We start from the raw sequence: 26374 nt of genomic DNA, 5'->3' as shown, positions 1-26374 counted from the left end.
GCCAACTTTTTTTTTGAGACAGAGTCTTGCTCTGTTGCCAGGCTGGAGTGCAGTGGCACAATCTTGGCTCACTGAAACCTCTGCCTCCTGGGTTCAAGTGATTCTCCTGCCTCAGCCTCCCAAGTAGCTGGGATTACAGGTGCCCACCACCACACCTGGCTAATGTTTGTATTTGTGGTAGAGACAGGGTTTCACTATGTTGGCCAGGCTGGTCTGGAATTCCTGACCTCAGGTGATCCTCCCGCCTTGGTCTCCCAAAGTTCTGGAATTACAGGCGTGAGCCACCACACCCAGCCAGCACAGCCAACTTCTAATGAGGCCACCTTAGACAAGTTACTTACTGTCTCCAAGCCTCTGTGTTCTCATCCATGAAATGGGTTTAATCACTCAGATTTGTTGAGATGATTAAAAAGGAAAATACCTGCAAGGCAATAGCACCATGCTAACACAGAGCTGGCTAGTCAGTTCCAGTGCTGGCTAGTCAGTTCCAGTGCTGGTTTGTCCTCTCTCACGCTCCGATTGCGAGGCCCCTTGCTTTCCTTTCGCCTCCAGCAGCAGTGTATTCCCCCCGGGAGGCTGCCTTCAGTTGCAGGCTTCTTTGCACTGTTTCGTATGTCCTTTTCCCAGGCACCCGAGCAAGGGCCACTGGTTATGACACAGGCACTGAGGAGGAGCCTTGAATCAAGGGCAGAGCTCTGACTTTAAACTTTGACTCCCCAGGTGTGACCTATAGCCAGTCCTTGTCTGATCTGTGCCCCACTTTCTCATGTCCAAAATGAGAAGACTGAACCAGTCCTCTCCAATGCCTTTCGTATGGCTTTAAGATGAGGTATGTACTTCTCACTTGGAGGAGGGGCTGGCAAAACCACTTGAATTTTAATTTGAATTGAGGCATATTGGCAGAGGTTGTAAAATGTCCTCACATGGTTCAAGGAAGAAGATGATGCCCTGCCTGCTCCTGGTGCCCCTTTCAGAGAGGTTAAAAGCCTTTCCATTATTTTAACTTTTTTTTTTTTTTGAGACAGGGTCACGCTCTGTTGCACAGGCTTAAGTGCAGTGGCACGATCTCTTAAGTGCAGTGGCGCGATCTCGGCTCACTGCAACCTTCGCCTCCTGGGTTCAAGTGATTCTCGTGCCTCAGCCTCCCAAGTAGCTGGGATTACAGGCATGTAATCACGCCCAGCTAATTTTTTTTGTATTTTTTAGTAGAGACAAGGTTTTGCCATGTTAGCCAGGCTGGTCTCGAACCCGTAACGTCAGGAGATTCACCTGCCTCAGCCTCTCAAAGTGCTGGGATTACAGGCATGAGCCACCGCGCCCGGGCTCTGGTTCTATTTTCATGATGCTATTTACAAGAGTAGGTGGAGCGCTCCTTCTATGGAACTTTTCATTTGGTAAATTGTGTGACTGTGGAAGTAAACCATGTCTGAAAGCTTAGGTATCTTCTTTCCGGCCTCAATTTCCTTTCTTCCTCTAAAAGCGAACTTCTTTCGCCTAGTTTGACCCTCGAGGCTTCCCATTTCTTTTGCCCCCTCCCCCCCCCCCGACGCATGCGCGAAAACCCGCTGACCTTTCAGCTTCGCGCTAGTGCTGTTTTTTTTTTTTTTTAGCAATGGCGGTTCCCGGCGTGGGGCTCTTGACCCGTTTGAACCTGTGTGCCCAGAGAAGAACTCGAGTCCAGCGGCCTATCGTCAGGCTTTTGAGTTGCCCAGGAACTGTGGCCAAAGACCTTAGGAGAGACGAGCAGCCTTCAGGGAGCGTGGAGACAGGTGATGGCGCCGGTTTGCCCTGTAGTTCCGTCCCACAGCGGGCGAGGAGTCTGGGATCACGGGGAAACACGTGGCCTGTGGAAACGGCTGTGGACCCTTTGGCAAGAGGGTGGGGCTGTGTCCTGTCATCTCCTCTGATCTCTGTAGGGGAACCCAGGGTCGCCGCCGTTGCTGAGGCAGAAGTGAGATGTGTGATGTTTGTTTGGGGCGACTCCTGTGTACAGTAATGGAGTTGTTTAGACTTCCATGAAATTCAGGTCAGGAACCCAGTTTGCTAGCACTTTATAGTTTGACGAAATAGTGTTCCCAATGATAGTAATGCTACACACCTGAGCCAGTCGCTGCATCGTGTACGTATATTTCTGATTTTGATACATTAAGTTGTTGCTGGAGGCCGAGTTATATTGTAGCCTGATGAATCAAGAGGATTCTTGGTTCCTAGACATAGGGTTCTGTCTATGAAATGTACTGCCGTTTACTTTATTCTTTTTGGCCATTTTTAACCAAATCAGTCTGGTAACAGATTTGGATTCACTGCAACAGGCTGTTGTCCCGCGTTCGTTCTACATTTATATGCTTCTTTGTGTATTGAGCAGCCAGTGTTATTGAACCTCTCTTGTGACTCGAGCTTGTGTATTCTATTTACAGTTCTTAAAACGATCTTGCAAGAAATGTATCACTGTGTCCATTTTACAGATGTAGAAAATGGCTCAAAGAGGTAAATAACTTAGGCAAGGTCACTAGCTCAGTTAATTTAGACTTCTAGTCAAATTATTAAACAAAATGTATTGATTTCTACGATTCCTTGGAGCTATTTTTTCCCTAAAATAAGCTGGTGTCTTTATCAGACTGTATAAAAGACTTACATTGGCAGGCAGTGAGAAATCTTTATGTATTTCATTCAAATATTGATTGGATTGTATTTAGTGGAAGCTACTTCTGTTGAAAATTTCTAAGTAACGCTGAAAATTTGAGTAAGGATTCTGCCAAAAAAGCTATTGTAATTTAACATTTGTATGGGTGTTTAAATTTGAGAGTATGTTCATATGCTCTTTGATATATGAAACAACCCTGTAGCGTAGGTGTGGAAGGAAATAACTGTTACTCCATTTTATAGATGAGGGAACAGGGTAGTCCAAGGGTAGCTTGAGTAGTTCAAGCTAAACTCAGCTATTCGGTGGCAAAAATTAAAAAACCCACTGTTTTTTTTTTCTTTTTCGGGACGAAGTCTTGCTCTGTCACCCAGGCTGGAGTGCAATGGCACGATCTTGGCTCACGGCAACCTTGGCCTCCCGGGTTTAAGTGATTCTCCTGCCTCAGCCTCCCGAGTAGCTGGGATTACAGGCACGTGGCACCACGCCTGGCTAATTTTTGTGTTATTAGTAGAGATGGGGTTTCACCACGTTGGCCAGGCTGATCTTGAACTCCAGACTCAGGTGATCTGCCTGCCTTGGCCTCCCAAAGTGCTGGGATTACAGGCGTGAGCCACCGCGCCCAGCCAGTAAAACCCACTTCTAATTCCAAGACTATATTCTTCATTTACTGTAGCTTTGCTGTTTTTCTTTTTTAAGGAAATGTTTCATTTTGTGTCATTAGAATAATACGACTAAATATTCAGGGATTCTTGCAGGAAATAACAAAATCCTCATTTGGATGTCTTTACCATTTTAAAAAAGGACAGTTAAGTACACCTTATACTCACCTAGAAGCATGTGATTTTATAATTGGAAGGAACTTGAGAAATACCCAATTCAATTTTTCATTCAGTGTGAGGATTCATTACCAGTTTATAGCAATAAGGAACATTGTTGCATAAATCAGTCAATTCCATTTTTGGTCAGCCTCTAATGGTTGAAAAATATTTATAGTGAGCTAAAATCTGTTAATTTCCCATTTCCAGGTTGGTCTTAGTTTTGACATAGGTTTCATGTTAGTAGTGGAAAGAGCTGTAGTAGAAAGACAATAAGAGTACATGGTGTATTATTCGGGATTCTTTCTGATACAGGTAACAGAAACTAACTCAAAATAGCTTAAGTAGAAAAGGGAGACTATACCAATCTGTGTAACCAAACTCCAGAAAGAGACATATATCATACTTTAAGGTCAATTGGTTTGACGTGGTCAGTGTGAGATATTTTCATTTTCCTTAGCTGTTTTTTGGTGGCCTTATAATCTTGGGCTTTTCTACATGGGATGTTGATGGTGGGGGTGATGGTCACCAGCAGCTCCACGTTCACATGCTTGCGGCTTCTGATTGATCACATGCCCACCCTTTGGATGAAGAGGAGGTGTCCAAAATAGTCTGATAATCCCTATCTCATGGGGTGGGGGATAAGTGTGACAGTTCCACCACAACCACATAGAGTGGTTTTTTACTAGCAGGGGTGTGCTGTTACCAGAACTGTTACCTGAACAGGTTTAGCTGTTGTTTGGATGCCAGCAGCCAAACCAACAACAGCTAAACTGCAGGAGGCTACCCAGCTTATTAGGTATTTGACTTTGGGCAGTTTTTTTCACCTGCAGTGATACCTACCCTGTCTATCTTAAAAGGTTATTGTGAATTTCAGAAGAGTGTGTATGTGACAGTGCTTGGAAAACTATTAAGAGAAGGTGCTATATTATGTTTAAAGCCAGTGCTCAGCTCTCAGATTCTTACAGTTTTTTTTTTCCAGGCTGTAAATCCTCTCTTTATCTGTAGTAATTGTATATTAGAGTTTCTAGACTTTTTGTTATTCCTCTCTGGATGCTCTCTGGCTTATCTATTATGTCCAGAGTAGAACATATACTCCATATGTGGCCTGATTAGTAAGTACCAAAGAAGTGTTATTACCCCTTAAATTTGGATTTTTAAAAACGTTTGTCTCAATAAGGCCTGAAGTTCTATATATGAATTCATTCTCTTCCTATCCTCAATCCAGAAGTTAAGACATTCCTATGATGCATTAGACTTTCAGGCCTCTTTTATAAAACTGCTAGGTTAATTTTTCCCCCATTACGTGCATGCATCTTTATTTTGTTTTTAATTCTAAATACAGGATAGTATTCTGTCTTTTTTTTTTTTTTTTTCTTTTGAGAAGGAGTCTCTCAGTCACCCAGGCTGGAGTTCAGTGGCGCTATCTCGGCTCAGTGCAACCTCCACCTTCAAGCGATTCTCCTGCCTCAGCCTCTTGAGTACCTGGGATTACAGGCACGCGTTACCACACTTGGTTAATTTTTTGTATTTTTAGTAGAGATGGGATTTCACCATGTTGGCCAGGCTGGTTTCGAACTTCTGACCTCAAGTGATCCACCCTCCCTGACCTCCCAAAGTGCTGGGATTACAGGCATGAGCCACTGCACCTGGCCTATTCAGTCATTTCTTAATGTTAGTTTGTGCTTACCATATTGTATTATCAAGACCATTGCACATTTCAATCTGTCATAAAATATTAGCACTTATTAGTTCTTCCTTTTAATTTTTTATAGATTTGATAAACCTTTGGTGAGGCAATAAATTACCTCAACTTTCTGTTCCCGCCTTCACAACTTTGTCATCGTGTCTACATCATTCTTAACCTACTGTTGTTTATGGCTTTAGATTCTACCTTTTTCATCTTCTGAAGCACATTGCTCCATTTTTTTTAATCAAACTTTTCTATCTCATTCTCAAATGTAATCCCTGCTCTTTGCCAGCAGTCCACCTGCAGGGATATATTTGCATAAATGTGCAAAGACATTGCATACAGATGACATTGCAGCATTGTTTGTAATAGTGAAAAAATGGTAAACCACCTAAATATTTATCAATAGAGATTTGGCTAAACTATGATAAATACATATTTAAGAGTATATACTTTTTAAAAGATAAAGTAAATGTGTATCTTCTGATACGGGAAAATGTCCCCAATATATTAAATATCTTACAGCATGTTACAGAATATATGGTAAGATTTCAGTAAATTTCAGTTGTGTAAAAGATGTGTATCTATGGATACAAGTGTATATGTTTACATATACCTTGAAAATGTCTGAAAAGGTAAGTACCACAACTTAATGGTTGGCTGTTAGGGTAAGAGGACTGGGAGAGGACTTATGCTTCTACCTGAGAAAATTCTACACTGTTTGGGCCGGGCGCCATGGCTCACGCTTGTAATCCCGGCACTTTGGGAGGCTGAGGCAGGAGGATCACCTGAGGTCAGGAGTTCAAGAGCAGCCGGGCCAACATGGTGAAACCCCTTCTCTACTAAAAATATAAAAATTAGCCTGGCGCAGTGGCAGGTCCTGTAATCCCAGCCACTCGGGAGGCTGAGGCAGGAGAATTGCTTGAACCCCGGAGGTGGAGATTGCGGTGAGCTGAGATCATACCACTGCACTCCAGCCTGGGCAACAGAGTGAGACTCTGTCTGGAAAATAAAAAAGAAAATTCTATGCTGTTTGACTTTACTTTTACAATACGCAGTTGGACATCAGTTTAGACTCAGTAAAAATCAGAGACGAGTGTGTAGGTGGCATTCACAACTGAAAAGGTGGTAAGGTGGTCTAGGCAGAGCCTGTAGCATAAGAGAAGGAAATAAGGACCACTTGGAGGAAGGACAGTTGGTAGACTGAGATCTAATTGAAAAGAATAGCCTCTGCCCTCAATATGGAAGAAAGTATTCTTCCATATTGTTAAATAAATATAACACTACGAATTACATTCCTTCATAGTTGTTAAAGTAAGGTAATACAGAGGTGGAAGAGATTGTGCCATGGAGAGTCAGAAGTCTTCACAGACCTGAGCAAGATTTGGAGGGTGAATGGGAGTTTGCCAGACAGAAAATGAGAAGGTAGACATTCCAACCAGAAGGAAGAAGACATAGATAGTTCATAGCATGTGATAGTATTGTGTGTGTAGAGTACCATATGTGAAAAGTACAACAGAAAGAAATGGTGTAAGTGACATGAAAGAGGGGAGATGGGACATGGTGCAAGCACTTTATACCCATGCTATGGAGTTGAGATGTGATCTTAAAGGCAGTGGGGAAACCATTAAAGGATTTAAGCAGGTAAGCCAAAGAATAAGACTTAAAAAAAAAAGACCATTTTATAAAGAACACTTTGGCAGTTATGTGGAGGATAGCTTGAGAAAAACAAAACTAGGGTGAATGAGACTAGTTTAGGAGTCAGATTATTGTGATACAGGCCTGAAATAAGAGATTGATGTTAAAGAATTGTCATTGGGAATGGAGGCGAAGGCACATAGTTAAAAGCTGTATTTTCAGGCTTGGCGTGGTGGCGTCATGCCTGTAATTTCAGCACTTTGGGAGTCCAAGGAGGGAGGATTGCTTGAGGTCAGGAGTTCAAGACCAGCCTGACCAACGTAGTGAAACCCCATCTATACTAAACATACAAAAATTAGCTGGGCGTGGTGGCTCACGCCTGTAATACCAGCTACTGGGGAGGTTGAGGCATGAGAATCGCTTGAACCTGGGAGGCAGAGATTGCAGTGAGCCGGGGTGTGCCACTGCACTCCAGCCTGGGTGACAGAGGGAGACCTCGTCTCTTTAAAAAAAAAAAAGAAAAAAGATAGTAAGATAGTGGGTTTGGAGTATTTCCTTGATCCATCAGTTTCATAGCCTTTTGGAGGAAAATGAGGCTAAAAGTTTCTGCTGATTTCTATACATCATTTACATTTTCTGTTCTATTTAATTTCTTTGGAATTTTAAGATTTTTTTTTTTTTTTTTTTTGAGACAGTCTCCCTCTGTCACTCAGGCTGGAGTGCAATGGTGCAATCTCGGATCACTGCAACCTCCTGGGTTGAAGTGATTCTCCTACCTCAGCCTCCCAAGTAACTGGGACTGCAGACACACGACACCATGCCTGGCTAATTTGGGCAGGCTGGTCTCAAATTCCTGGCCTCAGGTGATCCGCCCACCTCCGTCTCCCAAAGTGCTGGGATTACAGGTGTGAGCCACCGCGTCTGGCCTTGTTAAGGGTATTGATATCAGACTTGGTGGTTTATGATCTCTAGAGTCTACCATTCCAGACTTTTTAAAGAAACACCTTAAACTACTTAACTGGAAGTTAAAATCTTGGGGGAAAAAATTAGTTGTTAACATTCAGGTTTGTGCTTTAATACTCTCTTAGAACTTGAATAGTTTTTTTCTCTCTATACTTAGTTCATTTGTTGACCTTCCCATTGTGGCTAGTGGGTTATTAATATTTAATTCTTCACTGTCACAATTCTTGTCTTGATTCCCTGTGATTGTAAAACTCCTAGCCTCTTTCTTTCCTTAGTAAAATTATCAATGAGCTCTTCATGGGCAGCAACGAGGTTTTAAATTCTTTGATTTCCCTGATACAGAGCGCATGATAGTTGGTAACTCACTGTTAATTGTTTGAGCCAGATCAAGACCCTTGAGAAAGAAAAATGCCTTAATAGCTTACGTCAAAACACCGAATTTCCAAACTCATTGTCTCATTACACTCAGGCTTGTAATAATTTCTTTTAGGCTTTGGAATGTTACAATTTGCACAATTTTGTGTGTGCATATTTGTGCAAGTATTAAATAAGTGATTTTACTTTCCTGGTTTTTTTTTTTTTTTTTTTGGAACTCCGTTTTCAGCACTTTGCATCAAGCATAGTAAATCAAAACAGAGAAAGTGGGCAGTTTTAATAGTAGTCATGGGAGAGTAGTCAAATGAACACTGAAAGTGCAGGAATTCCACCTCATCCATGTTTTCACTGTCCACAGTTTCGGTTCCTCACAGTCAACTGTGGTCCACAAATAGGTGAGCACAGTACAATATGATATTTTGAGAGAGAGAGAGACCACATTCATATAACTTTCATTACAGTATATTAGAATTGTTCTATTTCATTATTAGTTGTTGTTAATCTCTCTCTCTTTTTTTTGAGACAGAGTCTCGCTCTGTTGCCCAGGATGGAGTGCAGTGGTGCAATCTCAGCTCACTGCAACGTCTGCCACCTGGTTTCAAGTGATTCTTCTGTTTCAGCCTCCCAAGTAGCTGGGACTACAGGCGCGTGCCACCATGCCTGGCTAATTTTTGTATTTTTAGTACAGATGAGGTTTCACCATGGTCAGGTTGATCTCGAACTCCTGGCCTCAGGTGATCCACCCACCTCAGCCTCCCAAAGTTCTGGTATTACAGGCATGAGCCACCAAGCCCGGCCCATTGTTATTAATCTCTTACTGTGCCTAATTTATAAATTAAGCCTTATCATAGCAATGTATGTGTAGGATAAAACATTGTATATATAGGGCTTGGTAATATCTGAGGTTTTAGGCATTTACAAGCATCTTGGATCATAACCCCTGTGGATAATGGGGAGACTACTGTAGTATAGTTTAACCCTTATAAAGGAAGAGAAAAAATAGATTAGGTGAAGTTGGTTTTAGTCATATATGAAGTCTTTAAACACCTTATCAAAATATTTTTAAAATTTTGTGTGTGTGCGTGTGGTGGAAATGTTTTTGTCTCGTTCATAGGCTTTGAAGACAAGATTCCCAAAAGGAGATTCTCTGAGATGCAAAATGAAAGACGAGAACAGGCACAGAGGACTGTTTTAATACATTGCCCAGAGAAAATCAGTGAAAACAAGTTTCTTAAATATTTATCCCAATTTGGACCTATTAATAATCATTTCTTCTATGAAAGCTTTGTAAGTATTTGAAAAACAATCTAACTTAACATTTATGCTTTTCAAGGGTGGAGGTCTCCATTAGTTGTTTTTTGCTGTTGCTTTTTGCAATATGGTAGGTAGATTCTCTTTGATGTACTGCATCTTCTTTATCTAGATTTCTTTAATGAGTTTTGTTTTTGATATGGGATTCTTATAGCGGTATTTTAGGATTATAAGTCATTTATGACTGATTTCATTATTCGAATGCTTAATTTTATTTTTTAAGAGACGGGGTCCAACTATGTTGCCTATGCTGGAGTGCAGTGGCTGTTGGCAGGTACGATCATATTGCACTACAGCCTCGACTCCTAGGCTCGGGTGATCCTTCTGCCTCTGGGGTAGCTGGGACTACAGTCCTGCACCACCACACCCAGCTTGAATACTTTAGATAGTCTCTTTAACTTGCGGATGAAGGCCAGTGGGAGGGGATCTTTGTTTTGCCTTTGGATTTTTCTGCTTCATCATTCTTTTCAGTCTTTTCAGCTTCTCTTAACTAACATTGTTTTAAGGTTCTGTTTCTTTTTTTTTTTGACATGGAGTCTCACTCTGTTGCCCAGGCTGGAGTGCAGTGGCATGATCTTGGGTCATTGCAACCTCCGTCTCTTGGGTTCAAGCGATTCTCCTGCCTCAGCCTCCCAAGTAGCTGGACTTACAGACACCTGCCACCACGCCTGGCTAATTTTTGTATTTTTAGTAGAGGCGAGGTTTCACCATGTTGGCCAGGCTGGTCTTGAACTCTTGACCTCAGGTGATCTGCCCACCTCCATGTCCCAAAGTGCTGGGATTACAAGCGTGAGCCACTGCGCCTGGCCCAGTGTTCCTTTTCTTAATCTACTTAAATTGAATAAAATTAATGCTATGTTAGAATCATATCATTTGTAAATTTTAAAGACTTGATATTTTGTAGCATTATGATAATTGTTTTAATGTATGAGCTAAAATAGTATGTTAGATATATTGTGAAATGTGTTCTGTTTTTTCTTATGTTTTTGGTATAGGGTCTCTATGCTGTCGTAGAATTTTGCCAAAAGGAAAGCATAGGTTCACTGCAGAATGGGACTCATACTCCAAGCACGGCCATGGAGACTGCAATTCCATTCAGATCACGTTTCTTCAATCTGAAGTTGAAAAACCAGACTTCTGAACGGTCACGCGTACGGTCAAGTAATCAGTTGCCACGTTCAAACAAGCAGCTTTTTGAATTACTTTGTTATGCAGAAAGTGTAAGTTTTTAGGTGTACTTCAACTTTTAGAACTATGTATTTTTTATGAACAATAAAGATTCCTGTAAAATATTCAAGCTACATTATTGTTTAATGGGTATAGATCTTCAGTTTTACAAGGTGAAAAGAGTTACGGAGATGAATCGTGGTGGTGGATGCATAATGAAATGAAGGAAAGTTTTTTTCTATTTCTAGCTTTCTAAGAATGTCGTCATGCTCAACACATTGAGTAGATGTTGAGTTTTGACATTTGAGATGGTATTGATGACTGGCATATGGTCTTGAGATTGTATATGGTTTTTCTCCTAATGTCTTTTTCTTTCCTCTCCTAATGTCTTAACGTAGTGAATTGTAGATTCACTGTAGATTTCCTCATGTCAAGTCATTCTTGCATTCACAGAATAAACCCTACTTAGTCAAGGTGTATTTACAAAAATGCATTATTACATTTGTCGTGCTAATATTTTTATTACAATTTTAATATCTCTATAAATAAATGGGATTGCTTTTTAAAAATTCAAACTACAGGATATGTTGAATGAAAAGTGATAGTAATCCTTGTCTGCTCCTTCCCCGCCATGCCCCATTTGTACTTACAGGTAACCACAGTCTTCTGAAGTTTTCGGCCTTTTGAACAGTTTAGGTTTTCTTTCTCTTTCCAGCATAATGACATAAAATTGTACATGGTTTTCTGTCAATTTTAAAATGTCTTCTTTCTGATTCTATCTCTCTCTCTCTTTTTTTTTTTTTTTTTTTGAGATGGAGTCTCGCTCTTGCCCAGGCTGGAGTGCAGTGGCATGATCTTGGCTTACTGCAACTGCTCCCCGATTCAAGCAATTCTCATGCCTCAGCTGCCCAAGTAGCTGGGACTATAGGTGTGCACCACCACACCCAGCTAACTTTTGTATTTTTAGTAGTGACGGAGTTTCGCCACTTTGGCCAGGCTGGTCTCGAACTCCTGACCTCAGGTGATGTGCCCACTTCGGCCTCCCAAAGTGCTGGGATTATAGGTGTGAGCCACTACGCCCGGCCCAAGATTCTGTCTCGTCTGTGTTCAAATATTGTTTGTATTTGTCTTGGTGTTTTTTTGTTTGTTTGTTTTTGTTTTTGTTTTGAGACGGACTCTTGCTCTGTCGCCCAGGCTGGAGTGCAGTGGCGTGATCTCAGCTCACTTCAAGCTCCACCTCCTGGGTTCACGCCATTCTCTTGCCTCAGCCTCCCAAGTAGCTGGGACTACAGGCGCCCACCACCATACTCGGCTAATTTTTTGTATTTTTATTAGAGAAGGGGTTTCACTGAGTTAGCCAGGATGGTCTCGATCTCCTGACCTTGTGATCCGCCCGCCTTGGCCTCCCAAAGTGCTGGGATTATAGGCGTGAGCCACCGCACCTGGCCTGTCTTGGTGTTTCTTACTCAGACTTGCCAGACCTTGCTAGTCTTTCCAAAGAATCAACTCATGGCTTTATTTATCAAAATACTATTTTCAAGGTTTAATTTTCTAATAAGAAAATTTTTGCTTCTAATCTATTTCCTTTACTTTTATTGTTATTATTATTATTTTGAGACAGAGTTTTGCTCTTGTTGCCCAGGCTGGAGTGCAATGGCCTGATCGTGGCTCACTGCAACCTCCGCCTCCCAGGTTCAAGCGATTCTCCTGCCTCAGCCTCCCAAGTAGCAGGGATTACAGGCACACGCCATCACACCTGGCTAATTTTTTGTATTTTTAGTAGATTTGGGGTTTCACCACGTTGGCCAGGCTGGTCTCTAACTCCTGAGCTCATGTGATCTGCCTGCCTTGGCCTCCCAAAGTGCTGGGATTACAGGCATGAGCCACCGAGCCCGGCCTCTTTTATTATTTTTGAGTTGAATGCTTAGTTCAGTTCAGTTCAGTTATGTTACGTTATGTTATGTTATGTTAATGTTATGTTGTTATGTTAATGTTATGTTGTTATGTTATGTTATGTTATGTTATTTTTTGAGGTGGAGTCTTGCTCTGTTGCCCAGGCTGGAGTGCAGTGGTGCAATCTCAGCTCACTGTAGCTGCATACTCCTGGACTCAAGTGACCCACCTCAGCCTTCTGAGTAGCTGAGACTACAGATGCATTCCACCATGCCCAGCTAGTTTTTGTATTTTTTTTTTGGTAGAGTCAGGGTTTCATCACGTTGCCCAGGCTGGTCTCACTCCTGAGCTCAAGCGATCCTCCCGCCTTGGCCTCCCAGTAGTTCACAGGTGTGAGCCACTGTGCCCAGCCAGTTGATATTTTCAATGTTGGTTTCAAATAAGAGCATTTGAAGTTACGATTTTTTTTCACTTCAGATACTCCAGTACACAATTTCAGTATGTGATCATTTTAATGCCAATCTTCTAGTGGATAGACAGGATTGTTATTCTGAGAAACTAAGAGGTCTTGGGCCTTCATTACTTGAGTATTTCTAGTTTTTCTTGCCCTTTAACATTGGTCTTTCATCCCTTTGAGTTTAAAATGTCTAACGTGGTTGTTTTAACCTCTTCTGGAGTACTTTACTACTTTCATTTTCTTAAAACAATACTTTATACTCATCGCTTACAAAGTTTTAATTCTAGCCAACTTTCATTTTGCTAGTGGCATTCCTCAGAGCTTTTTAAAATTTTTAAAATATTATATAATTTATTTCTTTAGTGAAATAGAGACGAGGTCCTGCTGTGTTGCCTAGGCTGATCTCAAACTCCTGGCCTCATGTGATCCGCCTTGGCCTTCCAAAGTATTGAGATTACAGGCATGAGCCACCGCGCCTGGCCTTCTCAGTGGTTTTTAAATAGTATTTTTTTTTGAGACGGAGTCTTGTTCTTGTTGCCCAGGCTGGAGTGCAATGGTGCGATCTTGGCTCACCACAACCTCTGCCTCCTGGGTTCAAGCGATTCTCCTGCCTCAGCCTCCTGAGTAGCTGGGATTACAGGTATGCGCCACCACGCCCGGCTTATTTTGTATTTTTAGTAGAGATTGGGTTTCTCCATGTTGGTCAGGCTGGTCGTGAAATTCCGGCCTCAGGTGATCCACCTGCCTTGGCCTCCCAAAATGTTGGGATTACAGGCGTGAGCCACTGCGCCAGGCTTTGCATATTTCTAAGGTAGGTCTTCAACGCCACCAAATCTTTGAAAGTAAAATGGTAACTTTTTATGTGACCTGTACTTTTTCTCTATTTTGTTGGTTTTGTTTCGGCTAGCTAGATAGACGATCAGCTGAACACTCTCTTGAAGGAGTTCCAGCTAACAGAGGAGAACACTAAGCTCCGATATCTCACCTGTTCTCTTATTGAAGACATAGCAGCTGCATATTTTCCAGACTGCATAGTCAGACCCTTTGGCTCCTCAGTCAACACTTTTGGGAAGTTAGGATGTGATTTGGACATGTTTTTGGATCTAGATGAAACCAGAAACCTCAGCGCTCACAAGGTAAGTCTATTTCTTTTGACCACTATAATCATTTAAAGTTAAGAAAGTATAAAAAGAAAAATCTTTGAACTTAATAAAATAAAACTGTTGATTTCTAAACTTATTAAACATTGTGGTTAAAGAATAAGGTGTATTTGTTATTGATTCTTTGGTGAAGTCTTTCTTTGTATTGTTCTACTATGTGATCATTTTTGTGAATATTCTGTAGATATGCAATCAAATAGTTAATTGTTTTCAAGCGTTCAGAAATTTTTCAGTTAAGTCAAAGTTACCTATTGTGTTATTCAAATTATGTATCTTAACTAATTTTTTCTTTTTAACCTTGTGATCTAGTTACTGAGATGTTTTTACATCTCATGATTCTTGGTTTTGTTAATTTCTCTTTAAAATTCTTTTGATTTTTGTTTTATCCAAAGGCTATATTAGCTACATATAGGTATACGATCATCGTATTTCCTTATTAGATTGTTTTATTATTATATCCCTCATACATGCTTTATTCATCTCTATAAATACTTTTTTCTTAAGTTCTATTTTATTTGTTAATATGGCCGCTTGATAGTTGTCTCACATGTCTTCTGTTTCTTTATTTTCAGCCTTTATATATGTTATTTTAGTTTGGGTGTATCTCTTATAAATAGCAGTATGCTTTTACTCCAGTCTATCAGTCTTTGAGTTCAATATGTTTATTGTTACTGCTGATAATTCTTGGACTAATTTCTCCTGTTTTATTTTTTATTTCCTATTTTCTGTGCTTTTGCTTTTCACTTTCTTTTATTTATTTATTTTTTTCGAGGCTGACTCTCACTCTGTCGCCCAGCCTGGAGTGCAATGGTGCAATCTCGGCTCACTGCAACCTCCACCTCCCGGGTTCAAGTGATTTCTCCTGCCTCAGCCTCCTGAGTAGCTGGGATTACAGGCGCCTGCTACCATGCCCAGCTGATTTTTGTATTTTAGTAGAGACGGGGTTTTACCTCCTTGGTCAGGCTGGTTTTGAACTCCTGACCTCAGGTGATCCACACCCCTCGGCCTCCTAAAGTGCTGGGATTACAGGCATGGGCCACTTCCCAGCAGCTTTTCACTTTCTTTCTTCCTTTTATTGGATTACTCCTGCTTTATTCCTGCACTTTCCTCCTTACCCTTTTTTTCTCTTTCAAGTTTGGATATTATTTCTTCCATTTATGTTCTCTTTAACACGATGTCTAATGGTAAAATTAACCAGTGTCTCTTCCATCCTCCCAAACAATATAAATGATGTCTTAATTTAATTACAGTGTTGAAAAGGCTATTTATTTTTATTTTTATTTTTTTGTTGGAGATAGAGTCTCTTGCTCTGTTGCCCAGGCTGAAGTACGGTGACGTGATCTAGGCTCACAGCAACTTCCGCCTTCCAAGTTCAAACAATTCTCCTGTCTCAGCCTCCCAAGTAGCTGGGACTGCAGGCAGGGGCCACCATGCCCGGCTAATTTTTTTGTTTTAGTAGAGACAGGGTTTCACGTATTGGTCAGGCTGGTCTTGAACTCCTGACCTCAGGTGATCCATCCACCTCAGCCTCCCAAAAGTGCTGGGATTACAGGCGTGAGTCACCACACCCGGCCAAGGCTATGTGTTTTTATAAAATGTTTAGTTTCTATGGCTGTATCTTTCCTTACGTCTTTCAAACTAGTAGTGAACATCAGTCTTTATGTGGATGTCCAGTTGATATTTCAAACAATATTTTGAGACAACTTATACTCATCTTCCCACAAATGTTCTTTCTAAGTTCTTACAAAAGTTCTATATGTTTCACATGTTAATTAGTGGCATTTTAGCTTTGCTAACCATTCTTTTAATTCTGCTTCTAAGTTGTTATCTTTTGTATTCATAGTTTCACAGTCCCTTATAAACTCTCACTTAGATTATTCTAACTACATTCTGTTTCCACTTCTTATTCCTTGTGTCATGCCTTGATATTTTAACCTTCAGTCTTTGTTGGAGTTACCTTCACTCACAGTTTGAATTTTCCCACAAACTTAGAATGCTTCTTTTCTTTAGCATAGTATTGAAATCCTCTGTGTCTTAATTAATTTTAGTCATCATTTCCCATTATATATTGTTACATACCCAATTTTCCAACTACATTGTTTTTATTTTTCTTTTTTTAAGGCGGAGCCTCACTCTGTCACCCAGGCTGGAGTGCAGTGGCATGATCTTGGCCCGCTGCAGCCTCTGCCTCCTGGGTTCAAGTGATTCTCCTGCCTCAGTCTCCTGTGTAGCTGGGACTTCAGGCACGCCCCACCACGCCCGGCTAATTTTTGTGTTTTTAATAGAGATGGGATTTCGCCATTTTGGCCAGGCTGGTCTGGAATTCCTGACCTCAGGTGATCCACACACCTTGGCATCCCAAAGTGCTGGGATTACAGGCTTGAGCCACCATGCCCGGCCCCAACCACATTGTTTAATTACCATTTCCAGTAATAGAAGGCACTTGTAAATATAATAATGATCAAACAGTTGTTCTGTGCCTTCACTCAGGAGTGCACTTTCCCTCCATTCCTCGACTCATTCCTAACGCAGCTTTCAAGGTCTAGTTCTAATTCTACCTTCTTGAAACCGCTCTTGATTTTTTTCTCCACTCCAGCCAAAATTAATCACTCCTTTGTTGTAGTATCTTGCAGGTATTTCTATCTGTCTCCAAATTTCTTCTGTCATGTTTAGTGAGTAGCTGATGTATGTATCTCCCACTATATAATAAAACTTGGGCAGATAGGAATCATGTCTGTTCATATACTTATTCCACAGTACTGTGTACTTAATTTGCTCACCATATGCTTATTGAATTGAAGCTAACCAGGCATAGGAAACAGATAAAAATTAAATGGGTCAGTTTTATTATAATAATAATAATAATTATTATTACTATTTTGAGATGAGGTCTCACTCTTTTGCCCAGGCTAGAGTGCAGTGGTATGATCTCAGCTCTCTGTAACCTCTGCCTCCTGGGCTCAAGCAATTCTCCTGCCTCACCCGTGTGATTGAGACTTCAGGCTTACACTGCTGCTTCCGGCTAATTATTTTAGAGATAGTGTTTCATCATGTTGCCCAGGGTGGTCTCGAACTCCTGAGTTCAGGTGATCCACCCACCTCGGCCTCCCCAAGTGCTACGATTATAGGGATTACAAGCGTAAGCCACCGCATCCAGCCTGAATCAGTTTTATTAAGACTAACATGTACTTGAAAATATATTAAGTTCCTGGCAGTGGCACTTAAATTACATTAGGCTGTCTTAAATAAAGGATTGTAACTGAATAATCAAGGAGCATAACAGTGTGTTGTAATGGTTTAAAAAGCCTGGGCTCTGGCACCAAGCTGCAGAATTTTAATTCTACTTACTAGTAATGTGATCCCAGGTAAGTTATTTACCTTCTCTCTGCCTCAATTGTCCTAACTATAAAATTGGAATGGTGTTATAGCACATATCTCATACAATGTTTGAGAGGATTTATTGAGTTAATAAGTGTGAAACATTTAGAACAGTGCTTATGGCACATAGTAGGTGTTGAAATGTTGACCACCATCAACAGCAATATAATTTTACTGTTATGTAAGTGGGAGGCAAAATTTTTTCTTTGGTGGAAACAGGGAGGAGTTAGAAACTTTCTTCTTTTTTTTAAATTTATTTTTAATTAATTAATTTATTTTTTTTTTTGAGACAGAGTCTCGCTGTGTCTCCCAGGCTGGAGTGCAGCGGTGCCATCTCGGCTCACTGCAAGCTCCGCCTCCCAGGTTCACACTATTCTCCTGCCTCAGCCTCCCGAGTAGCTGGGACTACAGGCGCCCGCCACCACGCCCAGCTAATTTTTTGTATTTTTAGTAGAGATGGAGTTTCACCGTGTTAGCCAGGATGGTCTCGATCTCCTGACCTCGTGATCTGCCTGCCTCTGCCTCCCAAAGTGCTGGGATTACAGGCGTGAGCCACTGCGCCCGGCCATTTTAATTTTTGTTTTTTTATTGACATGTTGTTTCACCACGGTACCCAGGATAGTCTCGAACACCTGGGCTAACGATCCTCCTGCCTCAGCCTCCCAAAGTGCTGAGATTATAGGTGTGAGCCACTGCACCTGGCCTAGAAACTTTTAGTTGAGTCTTACTCTTAGATTTCTGAGGTATAGAGGTATTTAGAAAAAGATGTTTTAAAGACAGTGCTCCAGTCTTACTAAACAATTAGGCATTTTGGGCCGGGCACAGTGGCTCAAGCCTGTAATCCTACCACTTTGGGAGGCCAAGTCGGGTGGATCACTTGAGGTCAGGAGTTCGAGACCAGCCTGGCCAATGTAGTGAAACCCCGTCTCTACTAAAAATACAAAAATTAGCTGGGCGTGGTGGTGGGAGCCTATAATCCCAGCTACTCAGAAGGCTGAGGCAGGAGAATTGCTTGAACCCGGTGAGGCAGAGGTTGCAGTGAGCTGAGATCACGCCACCTCACTCCAGCCTGGGCGAAATAGCAAGACTCTGTCATACATACACAGAAATAACCAGAACTTGGCATTTCCTGTGTCAGTTTAAATTAGGAAAGTGTTGTTATAAACATACATGTGCTTATTTAAGGATTTTTTGGAAATATGTTTTTGTTCAAGATTATAATAGCTTTGCTAGTAAAAATATTAAAAATAAAATACAATAAAAAATATAAGTACTCTTACATTCATCAGATTCATAAAACTTCTTTGACTACTTTCTGCATTCATGAGCTCTTCTCTTACCTTTTGTTTCTTTTATATCTTTTCACACTACACCTTGCTTTATAATTCTTTGTGTGTGTGTTTTATTCCTCAACTCAATCTGAGAGGAGTTAGGAAGAGTGTGTTAGACTTTTTTGCATGTCTTATGGCACTATGTATGATATCCTATGCACGATAGGGACTAAAATTATTTGCTAATGAATGAATAAAAGTTACTTACGGCTAGGCGTGGTGGCTCACGCCTGTAATCCCAGCACTTTGGGAGGCCAAGGTGGGCGGATCACCTGAGGTCAGGAGTTCAAGGCCAGCCTGGCCAATGTGGTGAAACCCCGTCTCTACAAAGATAACAAAAATTAGCCGGGCATGATGGCGGATGCCTGTAATCCCAGCTCTTCGGGAGGCTGAGGCAGGAGAATCGCTTGAACCCAGGAGGCGGAGGTTGTAGTGAGCCGAGATTGCGCCACTACACTCCAGCCTGGGTGACAGAGCAAGACTAAAAAAGAAGAAAAGTTATTTACTAACTGAAATGTAGATTTTAATGTTCATAAATTTTTTAGTGTGTGTAAAAGTTGGTTACATGTGAAATATGTCACCTGACTTATCACAAAGATCATGTTAGCACAAAATCCTAAACTAAAATCTGCCTTTGGTCTTTCCTTCAGTTTTGCTTTTTCTTACAGGGTTCTGTATCTTAGAGGACTTAGGTAATAAAAGTAAGAATTAGTGGCTAAGTCTTGAGTACTGCTTTCTGTTATCTGAATGATTGCTGTGGACAGTGTGCTTAACTTCTGTTTTTTCTTTATTAGATGATTTGCTAATAAATAGATAGTGCTGTAGGAATAGCACACATTAATAGGAAGTATTTATGGATCTAACTGTCTGTGAAGAGTTTTTCTAGTTTTTATTTATTTAATAGAGGACAGTCATTTTTGAGAATATCTTTCCTTTGCTCATAATAAGTATAATTTTCATCTAAATTTTCCCTAAAAGCAGTGTTTTATTTCTGTACTGAGTCCATTGTGATTCTCCGTGGCTTGCATTTTTGGTCAGTCAGGTTAGGCTAGTTGATGCTTTGGTAACAAACAACTCCCATATCTCAAAGATCTCAGTGGCTTAACACATCACCTGTTTATCTGTTGCTGAGGTTATATGTCACAGCAGGTCAGCATGGGCACTCTAGACATTGTAGTAGCTCAAGCACCCAGGCTGACCAGTGTTTCATCTCCACCTGGGCTACCATCACTGAATAGTGGAAAGGCAAAGTGAGGAATTGAGCATCGGCTCTTGAAGTTTCTGCCTGGAAGTGACACTTAAAACCTCTGCTCACATTTCACTGGCCAAAGCAAATCACATGAGTTTGCGTAACCTTAGAGGGGCAAGAACATGAGATCTTCCAAATGCCAGAAAGGTGATACAGAACATTTGGTGAGCAGCTTCAATAACTACCACACTCCTGCTCATGGTTCACAGTTCACCACTTTCCTGCACCCAGTTCCATTAATCAGAGCTATTTTTTCTTGTCATTTTCACTTCTGTTACCTCAAGGATTTTATTCTCTCATTTATAGTACTTAATTTAAAAAATCTCTGTCACCTTTCTTCTGAGTGATTCTAATCCTTCTGTTGCTTCTGAGATTGAGTCCACCATGACTCCTCCCTGATGTACTCTAATACTGCTTTCTCACTTGACCTCTTTTTGCCATCCTGAGATAGACCCCCAATCTGTCTTTGCTTTTGTTTGGATTCCTATTCCTAACATAAATTGTGTGTGTTTGTATTTTAAAAGAGAATGGACAGGGAAATAGGTTATGAAGGTAAATTATAACAAAATGGCTAAGGAAGAATCTTGAAATTTTAATTTTTTAAAGGAAATTTATTTTTAGTCCTTTTAATATAAAAATATCTAAATGACAGATCAGTAGAGAAAATGCCACATGTTTATTTGTAGGGATTGTATACAGTGATTTATTTAATCTATTTTTTTCTGATTATAAAATGATAGACATAGAAATAAATAAGTATCTCTGTTGGTCACACTGCCTCCAGAGATAACCCGGTGAATAATTTAATATATTCTGGATTTTTTTTCCTGTGCGTGTAGAAAAGCTTTTTTTTTAAAAAGAAAAAACCCAGAACATAATCTTTACCGATAATAACTTTAACTTCATTTTTTTTCCCCATTAGTAGTGTCTTGGCAGTTCAATCTACTGTATCGCCCTCAGTGGCTGCAAAATACTCCATTGAATGGATGTACCATAATTTATTTAACCAGTCCTCTTTTTGTTGGATAATGAGGGTGGTATCTTTTTTTTTTTCCTCTTTCAGTGAAAGTGCCAAATCCTAGGCACTGGACCACTAGGTAACTTTTCCCCTCTTTATTGCCAACTATATATTAGTTAATATTCTTTGATTATACATTAGAGAAATAACACGAGTTAGCTTAAACAATTAAAGAAGTAGAGGAGGCATCATAGAACCCAGGGCCAGGAATATGGATGAGTCTTAGGAAAGGACTAGAAGTAAGAAGTGTAAACCATCAAGAACCCAGGAAGTGGCCAGGCCCAGTGCTTCATGCCTGTAATGACAGCACTTTGGGAGGCTGCAGCGGGAGGATCACTTGAGCTCAGGAGTTCGAGACCAGCCTGGGCAACATAGGCTGGGGGAGACCGCATCTCTGCTAAAAATAAAAAAATTAGCGAGGTGTGGTGGTGTGTACCTGTAGTTCCAGCTACCCTGAAGGTTGAGGCTGGAGGATTGCTTGAGTCTAGGAGGTTGAGGCTGCAGTGAGCTTGGTTGCACCACTGCACTTCAGCCTGGGTGGCAGAGTGATACCCTTTTTTTTTTGGATTCTCACTCTGTCACCCAGGCTGGAGTGCAGGGGCACAATCTCGGCTCACTGCAACCTTGGCCTCCTGGGTTCAAGCTATTCTCCTGCTTCAGCCTCCTGAGTAGCTGGGATTACAGGCTTGCACCACCATACCTGGCTGATTTTTTTTGTATTTTTAGTAGAGATGGGGTTTCACCATGTTGGCCAGGCTGGTCTCAAACTCCTGACCTCAAGTGATCCGCCTGCCTCGGCCTCCCAAAGTGTTGGGATTACAGCCACCACAGGCAGACTATGATACCCTGTTTCAAAAACAACAACAAAACAACCTAGGATGTGTTCTGTTTCTGTCTACATGTTTTTACTTCATTTATTGCTCTCTCTCTCTGTCCTTAACGCCTTCCTCCCTACCCCCACTGATTTTCTTTTTTTTTCATGCTTGTATAAATATGGCTGCCCCAAAGCTTCTGAGTTAGATATTTTAGCCACATGGTTGCCTCTGAACCTTACTTAGTTCCTGTTCCCAGTAACCAGTTCCCAGTAGAGATCTCCAAATGAATGTGGGGTACACTCCTACAGTGCTTAGATCAGCTGTCTTTGCCCAGTCCATTCAGCTGAAAGGAAGGGGGTAGATGTCCATGATAAACATTGTTGGAGCCTTCATCCTTTTAGGAGGAATGAATTCTAGAAGAGGGAATAGTTGTTGATAGGGAACCTTATTAAACTAGATACAGCTCCCAAAAGGTGTATACCACATGGATAGTACTGCAGTGAGTGAACATCTTTGTAAATTGGCTCATTTATGCAAATATTCCTTTGACATAATTTCTAACCATTTTAATAGTTAGCCAACGTATACAAGTTTCAGTAGATATGGACAAGTTCTACAAGAAGTATGTCCCTTGTTTACACTCCCATCAACAGTGTATACATGTTTTCTCATACCCGTTAGTTCTGGTCACTAACCTGTTTGTCTTTACCAGGCTAAAAAATAAAAAATCTCATTTCTGTTTTAATTTCTGTTTAGTTTCTAGAAAACATGCACAACTTTTACCATGGTTTTTAGCCATTTTTATTTTTTCTGTGAATTTTTTTGTCTTTTTTGCCCATTTTTAGAATTTGATGGGTTTCTCCCTTTCATTTGCCTAAAACTGTCGTAAATTACCCGTTTGTATGACGTGTGTTATTTGCTTTGTTCTTTAGTAGTGAATGGATGCTTTGCCTTAAGGTGGTTTTAATTTTTTATGCAATCATATTCTTTTGTGTCTTCTCTAATTTTATGTCATGCTTACAGAATCCTTCGCTATTCTAAGATCGTAAAAGCATTCACTCATTGTCTTCTGGTACTTTACTGATGCACCTTTTACATTTTAGTCTTTGATCCATGTTGAATTTACTTCAGTTTTTTTTTTTTGAGATGGAGTCTTGCTTTGTCACCCAGGCTGGAGTGCAGTGGTGTGATCTCGACTCACTGCAACCTCCACCTTCCGGGTTCAAGTGATTCTCTTGCCTCAGCCTCCCAAGTAGCTTGGTTTACAGGTGCATGCCACCATGCCTGGCTAATTTTTGTATTTTTAGTAGACGGGGTTTCACCATGTTGGCCAGGCTGGTCTAGAACTCCGGACCTCAAGTTGTCTGCCTGTTTCTGCCTCCCAAAGTGCTGGGATTGCAGGCATGAGCCACCATGCTCAGGGAATTTACTTGAGTTTTAGTAATTTATTTATTTATTTATTTTGAAATGGAGTCTCGCTCAGTTGCCCAGGCTGGAGTGCAGTAGTGTGATCTTGGCTCACTGCAACCTCCACCTCCTGGGTTCAAGTAATTCTCCTGCCTCAGCCTCCCGGGTAGCTGGGATTATAGGCATCCGCCACCACACTTGGCTAATTTTTTTTTTTTTTGTATTTTTAATAGAGATGGGGTTTCACCATGTTGGCCAGGCTGGTTTTGAACTCCTGACCTCAAGTGATCCACCCGCCTTGGCCTCCCAAAGTGCTAGGATTACAGGCGTGAGCCACTGCACCCGGCGAGTTTTAGTATTAAACAAAGGATCTGGTTTATTTTTTTTGATGGCCACTTAACTCATTTGTTGAATAGGAATTTTCCCCTAGTAATTTGTGGCCTTAAATATTAAATTCTTATGTACAAGCCTGTTTACACCATCTAGTCTTCTTTCTTCTACTGATAAGCTCTTGTGCCTGTACTTCCATACTACTGTGGGTTTATAGCATAGATTAAAATATAATGGTCAACTGGGAAGGGGCAAGTATATGTTCACTGAATTTATAGGGTGAATGGTTCTATGCATAGTATTTATGATTCATTTTATACTGTAGTTCATAAGTTAATTACAAAAACCAGTGATCGTTCAAGTTAGTGCTTTGTATTTCTCTATATTCTGGAGAAACAAAAGGCAACTGGGGATCTTTTAAGTTTGCTTTTGGCTGTGATTTCTTGAAGAGTTTTTATTTTGTGGGTTGTTTTTTACTTATTTTGTTTTGCTTTCCAGCAGTGATTTAGAGCATCCTTTTACAAAAGCTTATTAAAAAATTGTTTTTTTTACCAAAAGTTCCTGTTTAGAAATGTGTTTATTTTTCAGACCTCAGGAAATTTTCTGATGGAATTTCAAGTGAAAAATGTTCCTTCAGAAAGAATTGCAACTCAGAAGATCCTGTCTGTGTTAGGAGAGTGCCTTGACCACTTTGGCCCTGGTTGTGTGGGTGTGCAAAAAATATTAAATGCCCGGTGTCCGCTCGTGAGGTTCTCACACCAGGCCTCTGGATTTCAGTGTGATTTGACTACGAACAATAGGTATGATCTCTTACATTTATTATTTTAAATATGAATATTCTGATATATTAGCTTAGTTTTTCTCACACAGAAACAGTGGCTTTGTAATCCTAAACATGCTTGAATAATAATTTTTTAAAAATTTATCACTTGGATTGAAAAGTAAGTAATCTTTTCTCTTACATTATACCTGTTGATAATTTGGTGTTCCTAAACAGTGTTAGGATATTGTGTTAAAATGTTCACATATCTAACCTCTGAGAAGAAATGTATTTCATTATTCTTACTTGTGCAGCCTGGTAGTGTGTAGTGTGAAAGATGCCTATTTTTTAGGAGAAATTTCTGATGGCAAAAAAAGAAAAAAGTAAAATAAGAAAGAAAGATGCCTATTTATAGTACAAGTCTTCTAAGAATACTTAGAAAATAAAATACCAACTTGAAGTTGACCTTTGAATTGCCTCCAGATATATAGTCAACTTTGTGTACTAGACAAATGTCCTCTTTACTTAGGTCTAAAAGTGGTTGGAAGAGCTTAAGACCGGATGGCTTTTGTTCAGCCTATGTGCATTGTATTATCCTAGTGATTTGTTTGCTTAAAAAAGTGGGGTGGGAAAAGTTCTTTTGTACTGATGACTTTTCCTGGTTTCACAACAGGGAAAATTTCTTTATTTCATTTTTTTATTATTATTACTTTTGAGACGGAGTCTTGCTCTTTTGCCTAGGCTGGAGTGCAGCACACTGCACGATCTCGGCTCACTGCAACCTCCACCTCCTGGGTTCAAGCGATTCTTGTGCCTCAGCCTCCCAAGTAGCTGGGATTGTAGATGCATGCCATCACGCTGGCTAATTTTTGTTTTTTTAGTGGAGACGGGGTTTCACCCTGTTGGCCAGGCTGGTCTCGAACTCCTGACCTGAAGTGATCTGCCTGCTTTGGCCTCCTAGAGTGCTGGGATTACAGGCGTGAGCCACTGACCCTGGCCCACAGTAGGGAAAATTTCTTAATTGAGAAGTTTATTTCTTAACTTCTCATTGCATGAGTTCGTTTCACTATGTTATTTGTTAGCTAAATAATCATTACTGAAAATAGATTCAGAAAATCAAGGCTAGAGCAGTTTTGATTAAACTCGAATCTTCACCCACAAGCCAATCATAAGTACTTGCGACTTTCTCTCAAGTAAAACTCATGGAGTAAAGTCTGTGATTTCTTGCCAAATTTTAATATAAAAATATAATACTGTACTTTCTATCATTATTATATTTTCTTTGTAGTATGTAAAATAGGACAAAATTACATTTATCTTTGTAATTATGTTTTTTTTAATATCAAGATACCTTATACTTTTTGATATTTATTTTTAGCTTAATTTAGCTTCATTTTCATACATAAAACACTTAATCACCATGAATTTCTAAGTTGCTGTTTCTTCTTTTTCTTTTTCTTTTTTTTTTTTTGAGACGTAGTCTTGCTCTGTCGCGTAGGCTAGAGTGCAGTGCCGCAATCTTGGCTCACTGCAATGCAACCTCCGCCTCCTGGCTTCAATCAATTCTCCTGCCTCAGCCTTCTGAGCTGGGACAGGCACATGTGATCATGCTGGCTAATTTTTGTAGAGACAGGGTTTCATCTTGTTGGCCAGGCTGGTCTTGAACTCCGGACCTCAGGTGATCTGCCCACCTCGGCCTCCCAAGTGCTGGATTACAGGTGTGAGCCGCCACGCCTGGCCTTGTTTCTTCTATTCTTTTTAAAGACAGTTTTAGAGAGAGTTTTAACTTGATGCTGTTAAATTATTTTTTTATGCCATCTGTTGGTTCTTGGAGAAATTACAAGACACGTTTTGATCAGTAGGAACTTAATATTTTTAATTTAATTTAATTCTATTTTTACTTTTTTAGAGACAGTGTCTCTCTCTGTTGCCCAGGCTGAAGTGCAGTAGTGTGATCATAGCTCACTGTAGCC

General features: G+C 40.5%; 1 protein-coding gene across 1 annotated transcript in view; it reads left to right on the top strand.

Annotated features, from left to right (window-relative positions):
• Window positions 1-1532: 1532 nt before the first annotated feature.
• The window catches only part of MTPAP (mitochondrial poly(A) polymerase), a 36512-nt gene continuing 11670 nt past the window's right edge, over window positions 1533-26374 (top strand). The window contains exons 1-5 of the mRNA XM_001136690.8: window positions 1533-1769; window positions 9240-9412; window positions 10432-10656; window positions 13865-14089; window positions 24230-24441. Coding sequence (XP_001136690.1) covers window positions 1613-1769; window positions 9240-9412; window positions 10432-10656; window positions 13865-14089; window positions 24230-24441 — 992 coding nt within the window. The 5' untranslated portion in view covers window positions 1533-1612. The remainder of the gene's footprint in view (window positions 1770-9239; window positions 9413-10431; window positions 10657-13864; window positions 14090-24229; window positions 24442-26374) is intronic.

Source organism: Pan troglodytes, chromosome 8 (genome assembly GCF_028858775.2).
Source record: "Pan troglodytes isolate AG18354 chromosome 8, NHGRI_mPanTro3-v2.0_pri, whole genome shotgun sequence".
Classification (NCBI taxonomy): domain Eukaryota; kingdom Metazoa; phylum Chordata; class Mammalia; order Primates; family Hominidae; genus Pan; species Pan troglodytes.
The sequence above is the reverse complement of the archived record's forward strand: the minus strand, read 5'-3'. Positions and strand labels throughout refer to the sequence as shown.